This window comes from Macaca mulatta, chromosome 1 (genome assembly GCF_049350105.2).
Source record: "Macaca mulatta isolate MMU2019108-1 chromosome 1, T2T-MMU8v2.0, whole genome shotgun sequence".
Lineage (NCBI taxonomy): Eukaryota > Metazoa > Chordata > Mammalia > Primates > Cercopithecidae > Macaca > Macaca mulatta.
The window spans coordinates 217,592,470-217,612,609 of NC_133406.1; the positions used below are offsets into that span (position 1 = coordinate 217,592,470).

General features: G+C 49.0%; 1 protein-coding gene and 2 long non-coding RNA genes across 34 annotated transcripts in view; 1 reads left to right on the forward strand and 2 right to left on the reverse strand.

Annotated features, from left to right (window-relative positions):
- TCEA3 (transcription elongation factor A3) overlaps positions 1-20,140 on the forward strand; it is a 50,626-nt gene that overhangs the window by 12,667 nt on the left and 17,819 nt on the right. For 16 of the 31 annotated variants that reach the window (XR_013406142.1, XR_013406141.1, XR_013406140.1 and 13 more), the window contains 4 exons: positions 3,106-3,168; positions 14,755-14,918; positions 15,109-15,165; positions 19,309-19,463. The exons of 2 other annotated variants lie outside the window; for them this stretch is intronic. Coding sequence is in view for 24 of the 29 variants with exons in the window: in XM_001112160.5 (XP_001112160.4) it covers positions 3,106-3,168; positions 14,755-14,918; positions 15,109-15,165; positions 19,309-19,463 (439 nt within the window). In the remaining 5 variants the exon portion in view is untranslated. Of the gene's footprint in view, positions 1-3,105; positions 3,169-14,754; positions 14,919-15,108; positions 15,226-16,624; positions 16,712-18,351; positions 18,489-19,307; positions 19,464-20,140 lie in introns of all 31 variants that reach the window. 13 more of the 31 variants (XM_077970398.1, XM_077970411.1, XM_077970416.1 and 10 more) reach the window with 4 other exon arrangements.
- Positions 2,792-20,140, reverse strand: part of LOC144335361 (uncharacterized) — a 40,119-nt gene continuing 22,770 nt past the window's right edge. For both annotated transcript variants that reach the window (XR_013406168.1, XR_013406169.1), the window contains exons 2-3: positions 9,695-10,015; positions 2,792-3,245 (exon numbers count right to left, since the gene is read on the reverse strand). This is a non-coding gene — a long non-coding RNA (uncharacterized LOC144335361). The remainder of the gene's footprint in view (positions 3,246-9,694; positions 10,016-20,140) is intronic.
- On the reverse strand, positions 6,240-7,802 carry LOC144335358 (uncharacterized). The gene is made up of 2 exons (XR_013406164.1): positions 7,377-7,802; positions 6,240-6,508 (listed from the first exon to the last, which is right to left on the reverse strand). It is a non-coding gene; the product is annotated as an uncharacterized LOC144335358 (long non-coding RNA).

The window sequence follows — 20,140 nt, forward strand, 5'->3', positions numbered from 1 at the left end:
ACCTCCCATTATTTTTATCCATGTATTCACCATAGTCTACTTTTTCTTCTGCATAAATTCAAGACCCCTGGCTGGGTGCAGTGGCTCATGCCTGTAATCCCAGCACTTTGGGAGGCCAAGATGGGCGGATCACTTGGGGTCAGAAGTTTGAGACCAGCCTGGCCAACATGACAAAACCCCATCTCTACTAAAAATACAAAAATTAGCTGGAAATGGTGGCATGCACCTGTAATCCCAGCTACTTGGGAGGCTGAGGCATGGGAATCCCTTGAACCCAGGGGATGGTGGTTGCAGTGAGCTGAGATGGTGCCATTCTATTCCAGCCTGGGTGACAGATTGAGACTCCATCTCAAAATAAATAAATAAAAATAAAAATAAATTCCAGACTCCTTTTTCACTGATGTGCGACATCTCCAAGGCCTGGCTAGAATGCTGATATTCTGTGCCATGTCATCTTGACAGACATCACCCATTTGGCACACTTCCCTGTCCCCTGATCACCACATCTCATTTGCTGCTAGAGAAAATATTGTGCTGGAGTATTTCCTTCCATCTGTCTCATGATAGGGTCCTAACCCACTTGCCCGAGTGACTGCACACAATTCAGGGACATTTCGAGAAGCAAACTGCTAGCTATTTTGGACTCATGCCTTACAAACTGATGAAGTACCTGTAATACAGGTCTTCGAAACATGGTTTCTATTTTCTTTCTTTTTTTATTTTTTATTTTTGAAACGGAGTCTCTGTTTGTCACCTAGGCTGTCATGGTCTCAGCTCACTGGAACCACTATCTCCCAGGTTCAAGTGATTCTTCTGCCTCAGCCTCCGAGTAGCTGGGATTACAGAGCACGCCACCATGCCCGGCTAATTTTTGAATTTTTAGTAGAGACGGGGGTTTCACCATATTGACCAGGCTGGTTTCGAACTCCTGACTCAAGTGACCTGCCTGCTTTGGCCTCCCAAAGTGCTGGGATTACAGGTGTGAGCCACTGTGCCCAGCTGGTTTCTATTTTCTTACAGTCTAATCTTTAGACTTTTCCTGATGCTCTAGCGCAGACCTGTATCAACGAATATGTCACCTTTTTATTTATCTTGCTATCGTATTCTAAGCATGTTTTCATGTTCCTGAACAGTTTTCATAACAGTCATTTGCAATAACTGCAGAGCATTTCTGATTTGTTCTAAAAAGAAAAGCAACGAGGAAGAGTCAGAAAGTGGTTCTCCAGGGTGGAGTCTCGTGTCTTCTCTCCCCTCTCCCACTGTAGGAATTCCAGCTTATGGTTCCTGCTTGCATTGTCTATCCCCAAGGTGCACTAAGGAGAAACCCCACAGAAGAACTCCCAGGGCCTGTTGTGGGAGTGCAGGGGCATGTGAATGAGGACCTCTCTTCCCCTCTCCCGTGTGTCTGGTGGAGGGCTGCTCCTGGGGTCATTAGTTAGTGACCAGCACTTCCAGCCAGCCTAGCTGAGGGAGAGAACTCCCTCAAACAGAGGCCCTGGGGAGCTTGCAGGAGGCAGCTCTTGGGTCCAGAGGCCACTGAGAGAGTGACCACCCAAGGGGAAGTGGGCTGAGCACAGATAGTGTTCACCACAGTGACCAAAACCTGCCAAATGCTGCTCTTGTGGAATTTACATGGGGTGTCAGACAATAAATATAATTAAATATAAATAAGTAAATTGGCCGGGCTCAGTGGCTCACGCCTGTAATCCCAGCACTTTGGGAGGCCGAGGTGGGCAGATCACCTGATGTCAGGAGTTTGAGACCAGCCTGGCCAACATGGTGAAACCCCCTCTCTACTAAGAATATAAAAATTAGCTAGGCGTGGTGGCACGTGCCTGTCATCCCAGCTACCCGGGAGGCTGAGGCAGGAGAATCACTTGAACCCAGGAGGCGGAGGTCTCAGTGAGTCGCTAAGATAGCACCACTGCACTCCAGCCTGGGCAACAGAGTGAGACTCTGTCTCAAAGAAAAAAAAGTCAATTATGCTAGTCAAGTATGCTAGAAGGTGACATGTACTATGGAATTAAAAGGAGGGCAGGGTAAGTGAGATGGAGAGTGGGGTTTGCAATTAACAAACAGATTAATTTTTTAAAACCAGTAAAAAGAAGAACTACATTATACATCATAAAAAGAATGTAGCTGCATGCATTTTGGAAAAATTGGGGGAAAAATTCACTTTTTTTTTTTTTTTGAGACGCTCTGTCGCCCAGGCTGGAGTGCAGTGGCCGGATCTCGGCTCACTGCAAGCTCCGCCTCCTGGGTTTACGCCATTCTCCTGCCTCAGCCTCCCGAGTAGCTGGGACTACAGGTGCCGGCCACCTCGTCCAGCTAGTTTTTTGTATTTTTTAGTAGAGACGGGGTTTCACCGTGTTAGCCAGGATGTTCTCCATCTCCTGACCTCGTGATCCACCCGTCTCGGCCTCCCAAAGTGCTGAGATTACAGGCTTGAGCCACTGCACCTGGCCGAAAAATTCGCCTTTAAACCCATCACCCTAGCTGTAAACAGCATTTGAATATATTTTCTTTAGATCTGCTTTTCCTCCTGTGCATTGGTTTTCTTGCGTGACTTTAGTCACAGTCCGCATCTAATTTTGTCTCTTGCTTTTTTGATTGCTATTTTAACCCAGCTCTTCTATCCCCAAGGCCCATGTGTTTCTCCTCTCCTCCTCCTAAAGTGCCTGCCAGGGAGGCTGAAGCGGATCTCTCTGTTTCTCTGGTTCCAGATGAGTATAGACAACTCCAGGAATCCAGTCTCTGTGGACTCCAGTTAGCTAAGGCCTGCCTGACAGCCAGGAGGACAAGGGCCTGCTGAGAATAGTTGTTAATAATGAGCAACACAACACATGTCACATACATGCGATATGTGTTAGGCCCTTGGCAGATATCGACTTCCTTCCCTTGTATTGGTTCATTTGATGGAGGGTAGGTGAAGGTCATGACCAGCCGGCACCGCCTGGAGCTCCCTCTCCCACGTAGCTGTGGTCTGGGTGGGCTTCCTTAGCCTCAATCCAGCTGGCCTTTTCCCAGGATGCTTTCTCCCCACCTTCCTGTCAGCACTGATGCTAGCCTACAAAGCAGTCTCATCGCCAATTTCTCTTCTTTCAGGAGAGACTCTGTGGACTCCAAGTCTTCTGCCACCTCCTCTCCAAAAAGGCCATCAGTGGAAAGGTAAAGGAAGCCACAGCCTTCTCCATCCCAATGTCCTATTCAGCCTGTGTCCCCTTCTCTGTTTTTATGGAGGAAGCCTAAGGCAGAGGAAAGAGGGGAAGGAAGAAACGTCCTACGTTATGTTGCCCCCATATTCTAAGACCCACACAGTCTTTCCACATTTCAGCCCTGGGGGACCCTCTGGATGTGCCTTTCATCTCTCTGTGGTCAATTGCTCAATTCATCATGTATTCATTCATGTATTTATTCATCCATCCATTTAGCAAGTGGGCCCCTGAATCAGGCGTGTGGCTCCTTCCCTGGGACAGCTGACTGGTTGCTGTTGCCCCATCATTGTCAGACGACCAGTCTCAAGGTCTGATTGAACCCAGTGAGGACAGAGGTCTTGAAAGCCGATACCTAGGCTGGGCACAGTGGCTCATGCCTGTAATCCCAGCACTTTGGGAGGACGAGGCAGGCAGATCACTTGAGGTCAGGAGTTCGAGACCAGCCTGGCCAACATGGCAAAACCCTGCCTCTACTAAAAATACAAAAATTAGCCAGGCATGGTGGTGGGCACCTGCAATCCCAGCTACTCGGGAGGCTGAGGCAGTAGAATCGCTTGAACCCAGGAGGCAGATGTTGCAGTGAGTCGAGGTCACGCCACTGCACTCCAGCCTGGGCAACAGAGTGAGACTCCATCTCAAAAACAAAAACAAAACAATGGCCAGGCACAGTGGCTCACACCTGTAATCCCAGGACTTTGGGAGGCTGAGGCGGGCGGATCACGAGGTCAGGAGATTGAGACCATCCTGGCTAACACGGTGAAACCCCGCCTCTACTAAAAAAATACAAAAAAATTAGCCGGGCGTGGTGGTGGGCGCCTGTAATCCTAGCTACTTGGGAGGCTGAGGCAGGAGAATGGTGTGAACCTGGGAGGTGGAGCTTGCAGTGAGCTGAGATCGCGCCACTGCACTCCAGCCTGGCTGCAGAGTAGGACTCTGTCAAAAAAAAAAAAAGCCTATACCTGGAGTGGGCTCTCTGGATTTGGGCTGAACTGGCTAGGATGTCTACCCAAAAAATCATCCAGTCATTTAGTCATCAAATATTTATTGAGGGCCTACTATGTGGCGAGAACTGTTCTAGGTGCCAGGGATACAGAAATTCACAAAAGGGACAAAAATCCCTGCAGTGATGGGGGCCTTTAGTGTAAATAGGGGGCGACAGGTAAAGTTTAGAAGGTGACAAGTCCTGTGGAAAACAGAAGTGGAGAGGGAAGAGGATTGGGGAAGGATATTCATGGAGTTGTCAGAAAAGGCCTCATTGAGGAAGTGACCGTTAGGCAACAGCTTGAAAGAGGGTTTTAGCCAAGCAGATATTGGGGTCATTCCAAGCCAAGCACCCTGAGGTTGGGGTGTGCCTGGCAGAGTCAAGGAGCAGTGAGGTGGCCAAGGGCTGGAGCAGTTTAAGCAAGGGGGAGAGTTGGAGGAATGAGTAAAGCTGGAGCTATTGGAGGATACCGAGGGCGGGAATGATGTCACCAAATTTATCAGGATGGCTCTGGCTGCTGTGCCAGGAATGAAGGAGCAGCAACACCAGCCAGGAGGCTGTTGTGGTAATTCAGGCAAGATATCACAGTGGCATGGATGAGGGAGGTAATGGTGGAAGTAGGGTGAAGGGGTGGTTTCAGGATATATCTTGACAGGAAAGCTGACAGAACTTCCTGACAGATTGAATGTGGGGAATGAGAGAAACAGAGGAGTCGGGGATGAGTCCAAGATTTTTCACTTGAGCATCTGCAAGGATGGAGTTGCCATGAATTGGCATGGGGAAGACTGTGCTTATGCAAATCAGGCTTGGGGTGGAAAATTCAGAGTTCAGGTCTCGATGTGTTGGATTCGAGGCGTGTGTTAGTCATTCAGTTGGAGAAGTCGAATATGCAGTTGGATTATATGAAGCTACAATTCAGGAAGAAAGTCTCAGCTGGAAATATAAATTGCAGAGTCAAGGCCAGGTGCGGTGGCTCATGCCTGTAATCCCAGCACTATAGGAAGCCGAGGTGGGCAGATTGCTTGAAGCTGGGAGTTCAAGACCAGCCTGGCCAACATGGAGAAACCCCATCTCTGCTAAAAATACAAGTCAGTCGGCGTGGTGGCAGGTGCCTGTAATCCCAGCTACTCAGGAGGCTGAGACAAGAGAATCACTTGAACCTGGGAGGCAGAGGTTGCAGTGAGCTGAGATCACGCCACTGCACTCAGCCTGGGGGACGGAACGAGACTCCATCTCAAAACAAAACAAAAATTGTAGTCATTAGTGTGTAACTGACATCTGAAGAACCTGGATGAGAGCACCAAGGAGAGATTGTGAGTAAAGGAATGGGTGTGAAGTGTGGTCTAAGAGAGTGGTCAGAGGTCACAGGAGGAGAAACAGGGCCAAGGAGAGCAGGCCAGGCCAGGAAGTAGCCAAGCAGCAGATCAAGGAGAACGATTAGGGTCCATGGGGCCATGTTGGGTTTTGGGGCACCCTGGTGGGAAGTTGCAGAATTATTTTAAGCCTAATGTATCAGTAAGATTGCCATTGGAAAGAAAAGTAGAGACACAAAAATTAGGTTGTTTAAGGTTTTATGAAGATTAAACAGGGCCGGGCGTGGTGGCTCAAGCCTGTAATCCCAGCACTTTGGGAGGCCGAGACGGGCGGATCATGAGGTCAGGAGATCGAGACCATCCTGGCTAACATGGTGAAACCCTGTCCCTACTAAAAAATACAAAAAACTAGCCGGGCGAGGTGGTGGGCGCCTGTAGTCCCAGGTACTCGGGAGGCTGAGGCAGGAGAATGGCGTAAACCCAGGAGGCGGAGCTTGCAGTGAGCTGAGATCCGGCCACTGCACTCCAGCCTGGGGGACAGAGTGACACTTCGTCTCAAAAAAAAAAAAAAAAAAGATTAAACAGGCCTAGGCTGCATTGCACACCTCCATCCAGCATGGCAGCCGCTCCAGCTGATGAGTGGAAGCTATCTGGAGTGCTGATTGGAGAGGGAATCAGAGGCTGTAGAAAAAGTTCTGCAGTCAATTAGCAATGTCTGACGTGGGTCAGGCCTAGAAATGGTGGCTCCTAGAAATGGTTCTAGACCAGTGGATCTCAGCAGGGGTCATTTAGAAATCTGTGGAGGCATTTTGGGTTGTCACTATGACTTGGGCCAAAGTAGGGGTAGGGCGAGAAGGAGAGGGATACTCCTGACATTTCCTGGCAGGAACCAGAGATGCCACGTGTGAAGACTTTCCTGGATAATGAAGGGTCATCTCATTCCCAGATGAAACACTGGCCACTTGTGACATTCTGGATTTGATACTGTAATAAAAACACTCGGGTGGGGCGCGGTGACTCATGCCTGTAATCCCAGCACTTTGGGAGGCCAAGGCGGGTGGATCACGAGGTCAGGAGATTGAGGCCATTCCTGGCTAACACGGTGAAACCTCGTCTCTACTAAAAACATAAAAAATTAGCCGGGCGTAGTGGCGAGCTCCTGTAGTCCCAGCTACTCGGAAGGTTGAGGCAGGAGAGTGGCGTGAACCTGGGAGGCAGAGCTTGCAGTGAGCTGAGATCACGCCACTGCACTCCAGCCTGGGCAACAGAGCAAGACTCCATCTCAAAAAATAAAAAAATAAAAAAATAAAAATAAAAACACTCGACGTTCGTGTAAGGATTTGAGCCTCCAGACTCCTCCTGACTTTGCCTTCATGGTCTTGAAATCCCCTAGCTCCCTCCCATAATGCATTCTTTCTCTGAAGATCAGTCAGACAGAATCTGTTTGTCCTTCCAGAAGCTGTGCCATTTCCTGCTGGTTCACTAGTGAGGGTAGGAAACCAAAAGGGACACAAGCAAGTCTCATTATCATTATTTTTTTGAGATGGAGTCTCACTCTGTCACCAGGCTGGAGTGCAGTGGAGTGGATGAATGAATAAATGAATACATGATGAATTGAGGAACTGACCACAGAGAGATGAAAGGCACACCCAGAGGGTCCCCCAGGGCTGAAATGTGGAAAGAAGAAGGTCCTCTTTGGAAGGAGTGCAATGCAACCTCCATTTCCCGGGTTCAAGTCATTCTCTTGCCTCAGCCACCCAAGTAGCTGGGACTACAGATGCGGCCCACCATGCCCAGCTAACTTTTTGTATTTTTAGTAGAGACAGGGTTTCACCATGTTGGCCAGTATGGTCTCAATCTCTTGACCTCGTGATCCACCTTCTTCGGCCACCCCAAAGTACTGGGATTACAGGCATGAGCCACCATGCCCAGCTGCAAATCTCATTAATTTTTCTCCTACCCAGACTGTTTCCTGCACGATTTATTTCTCTATTTCATTTTTCTCTTTCATTCATTCATCCATTCATTGATTTGGTAAGCACATCTATTGAGCACTTCCTTGCAAATTCAACATTCTCCAGGGATCAAGGGCACATGCATATACTGGGTGACTAGTGGAGATCATGGCAAACTAGAAAGTACGTGTCTGTCTGAAGGGGACAGCCACTACCCCACCCCAGCTGATTGTTGCTTTGGGGAAATGCAGGTCCAGTGTGCCATGCCTTCCAATTACTTAAAAAAAAAAAAAACCAGACACCTAGATTTTCATATGAGACTCCCCCCAACCACCTTTTTTGAGATAGGATCTTGCCCAGGCTGGAGTAAAGTGGTATAAACAGGGCTCACTGCAGCCTCAGCCTCCCGTTCAAGTGATCCTCCTGCCCTAGCCTCCTGTGTAGCTAGGACCACAGGTGCATGTCACCACACCTGGCTAACTTAAAAAATATATTTTTTTGTAGAAACAGAGTCTCACTTTGTTGCCCAGGCTGGTCTCGAACTCCTGGGCTCAAGCAGTCCTCCTGCCTCAACCACCCAAAGTGCTGGGATTACAGGTGTGAGCCACCATGCCCGACCAAAACTCCCAATTATCAGTATCAGCAACATATTCACATTTTTCTGTGACACAGTAGGGAGACAAAACATATTCGTAGCCCACCTGTTTTCGACCTCTAAGGCCAGGCAAAGGTTAAAACTCATCATTTCTCCCTTCTTAGGGCTAACCATGAGTGCAGAGGCAGACACCAAAATGCATGTTTTTAGAAAGGGGTAGGTATAAAACACCATGGGAGCATAGGAAGCATGTCTCAATATGACTATAAAAGTCAAAGGAGGCTTCATGGAAGAGAAAGTATTTGAGCTGAGAATGGAAAGTCTAATAGGAGGAGTTTTGGAGGCAAGTCAGGAGAGTCATTTCAAGCAGAAAGAAATGGCACACGCAAAGGTGTGGAAGTGGGAGTGAGCATGATGCTCTGAGAACTGTAGCTGGAGTACCAGGAAGAAGACCACGAAGGATACCATGGTGACAGGGGACAACTGTTCTCAGTTGTCCTTTTACCTGGCTGTCAGAATGATTTGCTACTTGCAGAGCATGCTCGCTGATGCAGTAACAGAAATGCCCTCGAGGTGGCGCACAGAAGCAGCGAGCCCGGCCTCCGGATGCCTCTACTCAGACCTGTGGCAGGAGGGTTTTTTAAGGGCTAGTGCGGTGCAGGCACATCCAGGGAGCAGAAGGAAGCTGTTGATAAATCCAATCCCCAATCCCACCCCGGCCGGTGATGCCCTCTCTGCAGTTTGGCTCAGTTCCCAGGCGTGTGCACTGAAAGCAAAATGAGTGTGGCTGCCTGAAATGCTGCCCAGACACGAATTCCAGCCAGCCAGCCAGCTCCTAACTGGGGAGGCGGGACCAGGGCTGGGTGTGCCCTGCCAGGAAGGTGGGAAGAAATGCTCCAAACAGCCTAGTCTTGCTCAGGTAAGAGGACTCTGGAAACCTTTCTTTTAGAGACACAGTTGATGTGTTGAAAATAATTTGGAAGGGCGACAGACAGGTTCGTGGTCTGACTATACCCTTTGCTAGTTGGATGGGTAACTTGGGACAGTAACTTGGACAGATAATTCATTTCAGCTCTCTGAGCTTCAATCTATTGATCTGTAAAATGGAGACAATTATGAACCCCTCTCAAGGTCATTGTGAGGATTAAATAAGGTAATGAAATACCCAGCACTGTTCCCAAACCATGTAAGTGCTCAATGAACACATAATACTTTGTAATAATACTCACATGAAACCTGGTTATCTATGTAAACTGCGTAACACTTTGTCACTTAGTTGCTTTCATCTGCCCCTTAAGATGGGTACTGTTGTTTAACCTATTTTACGTGTGAAAAAAACTGAGGCACCTAGGGGTTAAGGAACCCAACCAAGGTCACATAGCTACAAAGTGTTGGTATCAGGCTGTGAACCTGGGAGTTAAACTCCAGAGCCTAGGTTCTTAATAAGTAAAGTAACTCAGTGCAGTCATTTCAAAAATGGCCACCATTATTACTGTCACTCGTTGGGCTCCCTCAAAGCAGCATGCTACAGGCTCCCCTGACGGTTTTCCTGTGGTGAGTCGTAGCTGTTGAGAGTGTGCAAGGGCGCGCACAGGTCGGCGAGGCACCATCCCAGCTGCAGGAGATGGCGTTACCTGGGTCCTGGGAGTTGACGGAGGCTGGCTCCGAGAGAGATCCCTCTTGTACTCCTGATCCCTCTCCTAGGCCCAGAGAGTGGAGCCACTGTCCTTCCAAAGAGGACCTTCTTCTTTCCACATTTCAGCCATGGGGGATCCTCTGGATGTGCCTTTCATCTCTCTATGGTCAGTTCCTCAATTCGTCATATATTCATCCATTTATTCATTCATCCATCCGTTTAGCAACGATGTATCAAGTGTCCACCTAGGGCACTGTTACAGGAGCTGGAATGCAGTAGTGAACCTGTGACGGGGTCCCAATACTCTGGAGCCTGTAATCTGGAGATGGAGGCAGACGATGTTTATAAACACATGAACAAGTTAATCATACAGTTGGATAAGTGCTGTAAAAGATAGAAATCAGGTGATGTGTTAGGGAGTTACAGTGCGGGGACTATCAGCCTTGGCTGAGGTGGTGACGGAAGGCCTCCCTCATGCCGGCTGAGACCTGGAGGAGGAAGAACATTCCAGGAAGGAAGACCAGCCTGTGCAAAGGCCGGGCACTGGGAGGATGGGTATGTTTAAGGAACAGAAAGAAGCAGTGCTGTGGGGGCCTTCCATAAACCATGAGAAGAGCATGGCATGAGATCACATCAAAAAGCGGGTAGGGGCAGGAAGTGCAGTGGCTGGGAGGCTGTGGTGAGTTTTTTTTGTTTTCTTTTTGTTTGTTTTTTTGGAGACACAGTCTCGCTGTGTCGCTCAGACTGATGCGCAGTGGCGTGATCTCGGCTCACTACAGCCTCCGCCTCCTGGGTTCAAGCGATTCTTGTGCCTCAGCCTTTTGAGTAACTGGGATTACAGGCGTGCGCCACCATGCCCAGCTAATTTTTATATGTTTAGTACAGACAGGGTTTGGCCATGTTGGCCAGGCTGGTTTCGAACTCCTGACCACAAGTGATTCTCCCACCTCGATGTCCCAAAGTGCTGGGACTTTAGGCATGAGCCGCTGCACCTGGCCAGGAGTTTTACTTTATGCTAAAAATAATTGGAAGCTGTTACACTACCAATCCCCAACCTTTTTGGCACCAGGGACTGGTTTCATAGAAGACAGTTTTTCCACGGACCAGGGCTTGTGGGGGATGGTTTCAAGATGAAACTGTTCCACCTCTGATCATCAGGCATTAGATTCTTATAAGGAGCGTGTAACCTAGATCCCTCACGTGCACAGTTCACAATAGTCCCACTTCTTGCTGTGTGACCCGATTCCTAACAGGCCACAGACCCGTACTGGTCTGTGGCCCCAGGGGGTGAGAACCCTGTGTTGGAGGGTTACAAGCAGGGGAGTGACTTGATCAGTTGTGGATTTTTGAAAAGTCCCTCTGGCTGCCCTTTGGCAAATGGGTTGTAGTGGGGGAAGAGGACACAGGGAAACCAGTTTGGGGGCTGTTGTGACTGTTCAGGCGGGAACCCAGTGACCAGGACCAGGCTTGGGGGCAGGCACATCCATTTTTGGTTGCCGACAGCCCCACTAGTTCACACCCTGTCCAGCCTTTCCTCACCCAAACCTCCTGCTGCAGTCTGACTCCAGGAAAAATCTGCTTGGATCTCAGCTTCCCTGTCCCTCCACCATGCTGCCAGGCAACCCAGTTGTCAGGCAGGGTCGGGTAGAATCAAGGCTAGATTAATCTAGGACAGCAAGTTTCAAAACTGCATTAAAAATAAATAAATAAATAAAAGGTAGGAAATCAATCCCTTTGGACAAAATTTTTAGAAATTCAAAATGTAAACCTTATAAGAACAGAGCTTTGCATCCCCTGCCCACCTCACCGGTATGCACGGAGACACCTTTGAGGAACCTCAAGTCTCTAGAGAATGCAAAAATCCCAAAGGTCCAGGGGTCTGAAGTGAAAGAGGGGATCCAAGGTCAGGCCAAACAGCAAGAGGTGGGGGACAGGGAGGTCACCAGCAGAGTCCACACTGAGCTGTGCCCAGCTGGATGTTGGATGAGATTCTCTGGTAACTCCAGGTTGTTGATCCTGAGAAGTCTGGGCTACTCAGTCAGTCTCACTCTCAGACACAACTCCCTGGGCCTGAAAGACTTTGGCAGAAGTCCAGAATCCTCTTCTTCCTGAAAGGAAGTAGCATGTCTACAGCCTGAAAGTGAACATGAGAAGCAGCTGTGGATCCAGGTCCCAAGGCTGCCTGGTGCAGCTGCCCAGGCTGTGCACTGTACAATTACAGGAGGTATCAAGCTAATAACGTGAATGGTGCCTCCTGGAGTGAGGAAATGCAGCAGCTCTCTGGGCACTTCCACAAGGGCTCAGTTTGGTAAGACCCTCGAGTGGGTCTTAATTTCACTCCAGGAGGGGACCTTAATTTTTTCAACTCTGATGAATCCACTTTTTTCTGAGCAGAGATATAGGGGCTGGCTGGCAGATTCTGATGGGTTATTGAAAAAGGAGGTGAGAAGAGCAGAGGAATGAAGACAGAGACTTCCTAACTTCCTGGCTCCTACCCTAAGAATAGTGCAAAAACATCTCTGGAGGGAGGGAGTTGTGCAACTATCACAAAGTCATGCCAGGCACAGTGGCTCATGCCTGTAATCCCAGCACATTGGGAGGCCAAGGCGAGTGGATCATTTGAGGCCAGGAGTTTGAGTCCAGCCTGAGCAACATATTGAGAACCCCATTTCTACAGAAAAAAAAAAAAAAAAAGGCCTGATGTGGCAGCATCTGCCCGGAGTCAGTCCTAGTTACTTGGGAGGCTGAGGCGGGAGGATCATTTGAGCCCAGGAGTTCGAGATTGCAGTGAGCTATGATTGACACACTTCACTTCTTCAAGGCTCCGTTCCATCATCTGTAAAATGGGCCCAGTAATTTGTGACTTTTAGGGTTATCAAGAAGAATAAAGAGCAGACCTGCGGTAAATGGTGGCTTTTGTTTTACCATCCTTAACAAACCCCAGAGTCTGGTTAGATCTTTTCTCTCCAACTCCCTCTCCTTCTCGCAAGCTCCCTCGCCCTCACGCTCCAGCTACACTGAGCCCTTTGACATTGCCCATGCAAACCTTGGTCTTCCACACTTCCATGCATTTCTGGCACGAATGCATTTTTTGGCTGGGCACCATAGCTCATGCCTGTAATCCCAGCACTTTGGGAGGCCAAGGCGGGTAGATCACCTGAGGTCAGGGGTTCAAGACCAGCCTGGCCAACATGGCAAAACCCCATCTCTACTAAAAATACAAAAATTAGCTGGGCGTGGTGGCGCACGCCTGTAATCCCAGCTACTAGGGAGGCTGAGGCAGGAGAATCGCTCGAATCCAGAAAGTGGAGGTCACAGTGAGCCAAGATTGTGTCACTGCACTCCAGCCTGGATGACAGAGCGAGACTCCCTCTCAAAAAAAAAAAAAAAAGTGTTTCTCACATCACAAAAGTAGATATATTCTTTATAGAACATTTAGCAAATAGGCATAAGCAAACAAAGAAAATCTATTTCTTTGTTCCACCTCAGAGAGATAATTGCTGTTAACATGGTGTTACAGGCTGAATGTTTGTGACCCCTAAAATTCATATGTTGAAATCCCAAACCCCACTGTGATTGTATTTGGGGATAGGGCCTTCGTTAAGGTTAAATGAGGTCATAAGGGTGGAGCCCTGATCCAGTAGGATTACTGTCCCTATGAGAAGAGCCACCATGTAAACACAATGAGAAGACTGCCATTCACAAGCAAAGAGAGAGCCCTCACCAGAAAGCAAATTGGCCAGCAACTTGATCTTGGGCTTCCCAGCCTCCAGAACCATGAGAAATAAATTCTGTTAGCGAAGCCACCCAGTCTGATATTTTGTTATGACAGCTTGAGCCACATAGTTAGCCTTCTAAATGTCTGTGCGTGTATGCATACACACACACACACACACACATATACACTTAAAACCAGTATGAGATAATTCTTGGATAGTACATCATAGATTATAGCATAGGTGTTGACTGGGTGTGGTGGCTCACACCTGTAATCCCAGCACTTTGGAAGGCCAAGGCAGGTGGATTGCTTGAGCCCAGGAGTTTTAGATCAGCCTGAGCAACATGGTGAGATCCCATCTCCACAAAAAAATGTAAAAATTAGCCAGGTATGATGGCATGCTTCTGTGATCCCAGCTCCTTGGAGGTTGAGGTGGGAGGATTGTCTGAGCCCAGGAGGTCAAGGTTATAGTGAGCCATGATTGCACCACTGCACTCCAGCCTGGGTGACAGAGAGAGATCCTATCTCAAAAAATAAATTAATAAAAAGAGCATAGGTGTTGGAATTAGACAGATGTAGGTTCAAATCGTGGTGGTGTATAGCCTTAGGCAAATCTCAGTGGTGTACCTCTCTGGGTTTATTTCCTCATCTTTAAATGGGGATGATGAGAGTATCTACCTCCTGGGACGGGTATGAAGATTAAATTGGAAAATACTTGTAAAGTGCCTGGCACAGTTCTGGCATCCAGTAAAGCCAGCCCTTTTAAATGGTGGTAGATAGTCGCTATTCACTAGACTGTAAGCCCCTTGAGGGAAGGAGCTTTGCTGACTTATCTGCATTATCCCTTGTTCTTGGCAAGTACCTGGAGAACAGGTGTCTAATAAATATTTAGTGAATGAGTGAATAAACAGTTCATACATTTAGGAGAGCATAGATAGCAGCTAGCACAGTGCATAATCAATTGCATATAATTATTGGTGGCGTTACACTGTTCTACAATGAGGAAAGCACAGTGGCTGGTTAAGAGCCAACTGCCTGGGTTTGAATTCTGTTTCTACTGGTTCGTCGAAGTGTGACCTGAGCCAAGTGCACCTTTAGATACATCTTTCTCTACCATGCACTTTAAAATGCGTCTCTCAAATGGGGATAAGAATAGTATCAACCTCATGGGGTTGTCATGAGGATTAAATGAGATGATCCATGTCAAATGCCTAAAATAGTACCTACCTCATCGGGTTATGAGGATTATAGGAGATCATCCATCAAGACATCTAGAATGCTGCTCAATAAATGCTTTACTCTCTTAATGTCAAATGTCTGTTACTGATTGTCATCCTCAGATCAAACAGCAGCAAATCAAAAGCGGAGAGCCCCAGAACACCTAGCAGCCCCTTGACCCCCACGTTTGCCTCCTCCATCTGTCTCCTGGCCCCCTGCTATCTCACAGGGGACTCTGTCCGGGACAAGTGTGTGGAGATGCTGTCAGCAGCCCTGAAAGCGGACGGTGAGAGAGCCTGGGCTAGGGATGAGGGAGGGAAGGGGTTCCTTTTCCCAATCTCGCCAAGGGCAGATGAGATTCAGTCTTTCTCAGCACCCCTGGGGATGGTACAGGAACACTGTAGTTCCTGGCACAAGCAGGCTTCACTGCCTATGTTGTGTCTGGCTGATACCTGTATTTCTCGAATCTCTTTTAGATGATTACAAGGACTATGGAGTCAACTGTGACAAGATGGCATCAGAAATCGAAGATCATATCCTTGAATTGTGCCAGGGCTGTGGGTGTCTGGACCGTCTAGCAGCACCCCTCCAAGGTGCAAGCGAGCTGGGAGAGTGAGGAAGGAGAGGAAGGGCTCCAGGAACAGCCCCTGCTCTGCCCCTGAACCAGAGCTCTTAATTCTATCTAACATTAATTATTATTTTACACCTGCCAGCAAAACTTGAAAATGAGCAGTACCTCATTTAGCGTTGATAACAACCCCACAGGGTAGGTTCCCTGATTTATCCAGTTTCATGGGTGAAGTCACCGAGACTCAGAGAGGTCGAATCATTTCCCAAAGCCCATATAGCTAACAGTAGTAGCAGAGATGGGATCTGAACCCAGAAAGTATGACCCTGGAACCTGGAGGCTCAGCGGCTGTGCCAGCTAGGCTGTGTCATAGCGTGCCTCAGTTGGTCAAGTCGTTACCTCCAAGAACAGACTAGACTGAGAAGTCAGCATTTCTCATGCTCAGCCTTTTCCCTTCTCCCATCCTCTGATGTTAACAGCTCCCCCTTTTTGTTGTTGTTGAGACAGAGTTTTGCTCTTGTTGCCCAGGCTGGAGTGCAATGGCGCAATCTCGCCTCCCTGCAACCTACAACTTCTGGGTTCAAGCAATTCTCCTGCCTCAGCCTCTCAAGTAGCTGGAATTACAGGCATGCACCATCATACCTGACTAATTTTGTATTTTTAGTAGAGATGGGTTTCACGATGTTGGTCAGGCTGGTCTCAGACTCCTGACCTCAGGTGATGCACCCCTGCTTTGCCTCCCAAAGTGCTGGGATTACTGACGTGAGCCACCACGCCCAGCACCCTCTGCCCCATTTTTTTACTCCCAAATATATATCAAGCACTGCAATGGCCAATTGACAATTCCTACCTCTGTTAGCTCTCACAGCATTCTCTGTGAGGCAGGGATGGTTCCCATTTTACGGAAGAGGAGTCTGAGGCTCAGAACTGCTCGGTGTCAAAGCGGGACTGGAGACTTTGTCTTTGGATTCCACCTACTGAACCCTTTCGATGTGCCCCCTGCTCCCCAGCTTATCACCTGAAAGGGGCCTTGTGTAGACAGGAGAGGTGACCACCACTGGGATATATTAATAGATCTCTTGCACCAAAAGATGTTTGGCTTGGGAGAAAAAAATTCCCTCCTCACTTGGCCCCCATTGAATGAAAACATGGAGCTTCTTTTACTAGAGACAAAGGTTTGCATGGTGTTGGAGCGGGGAGGCAATCAGGGGACAGGAAGTCTAAGTGTCACACCAAGATGCAAGCGACCCTTTTGAGGGCTCCTGGGCTCTACCTGCGGAGTTCAGCAGGGTCTGTTGGGGAGGGTCAGGGGCCGATCTGCAGACAACAAATTTGCGTTTCCATCTCCTGCCTGTGGCCTACCCTAATTCCCTCCAACTCATTTTCTGGTGGTTTCTCTCTACTCTCATTTAATGATTAATCAGCAATACCTCAACAAGTCTGGAGCCATTCAGCACCTCAAAAAGTACATTTTCATCATTTCCCATTAATTCAGGAAGGCAGAACCCAAGGTATCAGAACTATCACAAGTTTCATCTTCATTTTGTCCTGAACAGTCATCCCTCCAAGCAGGTCCTTTCCACCTTTAAGCCCAGTTTGAAACAACCGCAGATGGTCCAGTACAAAGTTCCACTCCCAGCCTTTCGTCCATCCACTTTTTTTTTTTTTTTTTTTTTTTGAGACGGAGTCTCGCTCTGTTGCCCAGGCTGGAGTGCAGTGGCCGGATCTCAGCTCATTGCAAGCTCCGCCTCCCAGGTTCACGCCATTCTCCTGCCTCAGCCTCCCGAGTAGCTGGGACTACGGGCGCCCGCCACCTCGCCCAGCTAGTTTTTTTAAAAATATTTTTTAGGCCGGGCGCGGTGGCTCAAGCCTGTAATCCCAGCACTTTGGGAGGCCGAGACGGGTGGATCACGAGGTCAGGAGTTCGAGACCATCCTGGCTAACACGGTGAAACCCCGTCTCTACTAAAAAATACAAAAAACTAGCCGGGTGAGTTGGCGGGCGCCTGTAGTCCCAGCTACTTGGGAGGCTGAGGCAGGAGAATGGCGTAAACCCGGGAGGCGGAGCTTGCAGTGAGCTGAGATCCGGCCACTGCACTCCAGCCTGGGCCACAGAGCAAGACTCTGTCTCAAAACAAAACAAAACAAAAAAAAATATTTTTTAGTAGAGACGGAGTTTCACCGTGTTAGCCAGGATGGTCTCGATCTCCTGACCTCGTGATCCGCCCGTCTCGGCCTCCCAAGGTGCTGGGATTACAGGCTTGAGCCACCGCGCCCGGCCTCCATCCACTTTTTTTTTTTTTTTTTTTTGAGATGGAGTCTTGCTCTGTTGCCCAGGCTGGAGTGCAGTGGCATGATCTCTGCTCACTGCAACCTCTGCCTTCTGGGTTCAAGTGGTTCTCCTGCCTCAGCCTCCCAAGTAGCTGGGATTACAGGTGCCCACCACCACACCTGGCTAAGTTTGTTGTATTTTTAGTAGAGATGGGGTTTCACCATGTTGCCCAGGCTGGTCTCGAACTCCTGACCTCAGGTGATCCGCCCTCCTCAGCCTCACAAAGTGCTGGGATTACAGGTGTGAGCCACCGCGCCCGGCCTGAATGTCCCTGTTCTAAAGGAGAGGAAATCAAAGCTGCATCAAACCCTTTAGCTCTTTGTTCTTAGCTAGCTGGAGGTCAGGGGGAGGGTACATTTGGGGGCTTGACCGCTCTGTGTCCTAAAATAGATCTGTGCTCTTTGGAGTGGCCCTGTGCTAACAATGCAGCCAAAAGTTCCTCTGAGGGGCCAGTGCCCCCTGGTCTGCTCTCCACCTCGTCCCCACCTGTGACCTTGGGGCATGGAGACGGAGTCAGAGACTGGTGAAATATCGCCAGCCCTGCTGGCTCCACATATCAGTACACCCGAGGAATCCCAAGTGGCACATTTTAAAACACATTTTTTGGCTTTCACATGCATTGTGGCATATTCTTTGCTTTTCACACTTTTATTGTACAGACAGCATTAAAACAATAACAGAATAAAGAAAGAATACCACCTCCCCTCCCACCACTTCTAGCAAGTCATCTGTTTTCATTTTTCCACATTCCCCGCAGTCGCTTTCTTGTATATGGTTATTCCCAGCAACAGCTTTGTCTTCCTGATCTTCCTTGGCTCAGGAGACCAAGAAAATGAGGCTGTGTTCCCTGAGCTCCTCCAGAGGGTGGAGGGAGTGGGAGGCTCGGAAGCCTGCCTAGGATGCAGTGTTTGGACAGAAACTCACTGTGGTTGGTGGCCAGGGGTGACTTCCTGCCGGGTGAGTGGAGAGAGTGTTACCATCAGGAGGGGTCTGGCTTCCAGCCCTGTCTCTGCCGGGAATTTGCCCAATGGCCTTGAGCAAGGGCCTGCACCCTTTCTAAGCCTCAGCTGCCTCATCTATTAATGGGAGAAGTAACTCTGACCAGCAATTCCCAGCGTGGGTTCCATGGGATGGTAACAGGTCTTGTAGCGGAAAGGATGGAGGGGAAGGGGACTCTATAATCAAATGTATTGGGAACACCAGATTAAACAAAGCTCAGTGGTTTCTTTTTTGCAATAAGGCTTCTTAGAACCTTAAACATGTGGCTCTTAATCTTTTCCTCTGACAGCAGGACTCACAACCTCCAGGGGCCCTTCCCAACTAGAAGTTCTCTGCATCCTTGTCATCATCTTAGCAGCCCATGTATGTTGAGCATTTGATATATCCCAGACACCACACTACTGCATCGTGTGGCTTAGTTCACAGAATCCTTGTATTTTATAAATAAGGAAACTCAGGCATGTAGAGGTTGTGTGACTCACCTGAGGTCACACAAGAGGCTCAGACAAACCCAGGGTCCTGGTGTCCCTGACACTATAGTGCTTGCTATGATCTGATCCTACCCCAGAGACTGTTTTCTGTCTCTGATACTTGGCTGACCACAAATGCCCAAGAGAGATCCCCACCTGGGGAGTCAGAGGTCACAAAAGAGGGGCCCAACCCCTGTAGAAATCCAGGGAGAGGAAGAGAGGGTCCTGGAGCTCCTCAGGCATCAGGGCCAGGCCTGCACCCTTCTGTGCCCCTCCACGAGTGGCTGGCCCACCCTTGACTGTGTCACATATCTACCAAGAGCTCAAGAGCACAGACATGAAGTACCGGAACCGCGTGCGCAGCCGCATTAGCAACCTCAAGGACCCCAGGAACCCCGGCCTGCGGCGGAATGTGCTCAGTGGGGCCATCTCTGCAGGGCTCATAGCCAAGATGACAGCAGAGGTGAGAGCAGGGCGTCTGCATGGTGGGGCAGGAAGCCAGGTCCCCCCAGCCCTGCCTAGTGCAGAGGGTCAGTGGCTCGTGACTCAGCAGCGATGAGCCAGGGAGCTTTTCCAACCAGCCTCATCTCAGCCTCCCCACCAGGCTCTGGACTAGCAGAATCCTGAACACAGCTAATAGGTTCTAAGTGCTGTGCTAAGCATGTTCAGCGAATTGGCCAAGTTGTTCACACCAACTGAGATAGAAAGGTATATTATCCCCATTCTACAGATGAGGATCCTGAGGCTCAGAGGAGTAAATGGATTTGCCCATGCACACAGCTAGAAACAGCTGAGGCCAGGAGGCAAGCTGTCTGGCCCCAGAGCTAGATTGTGCAGAGTGCGTGGGGGCTGTACGTGTGGAGTGCGTGTCCGTGTGGTACATATGATGTGTGAGGTGTGTAGGGGTATATGTGGGGTGAGTGTGTGATGTGTATATGTGGGGTAAGTGTGTGGTGTGTATATGTGGGGTAAGTGTGTGGTGTGTATATGTGGAGTGTGTGTGGTATGTATGTGTATGTATGTATGGAGCATGTGTGCATGGTATATATTAGGGATCCCCAACCCTCGGGCCACCGGCTGGTACCTGTTGGGAACCAGGCCACACAACAGGAGGTGAGCAGTGGGCAAGCTAGCGAAGCT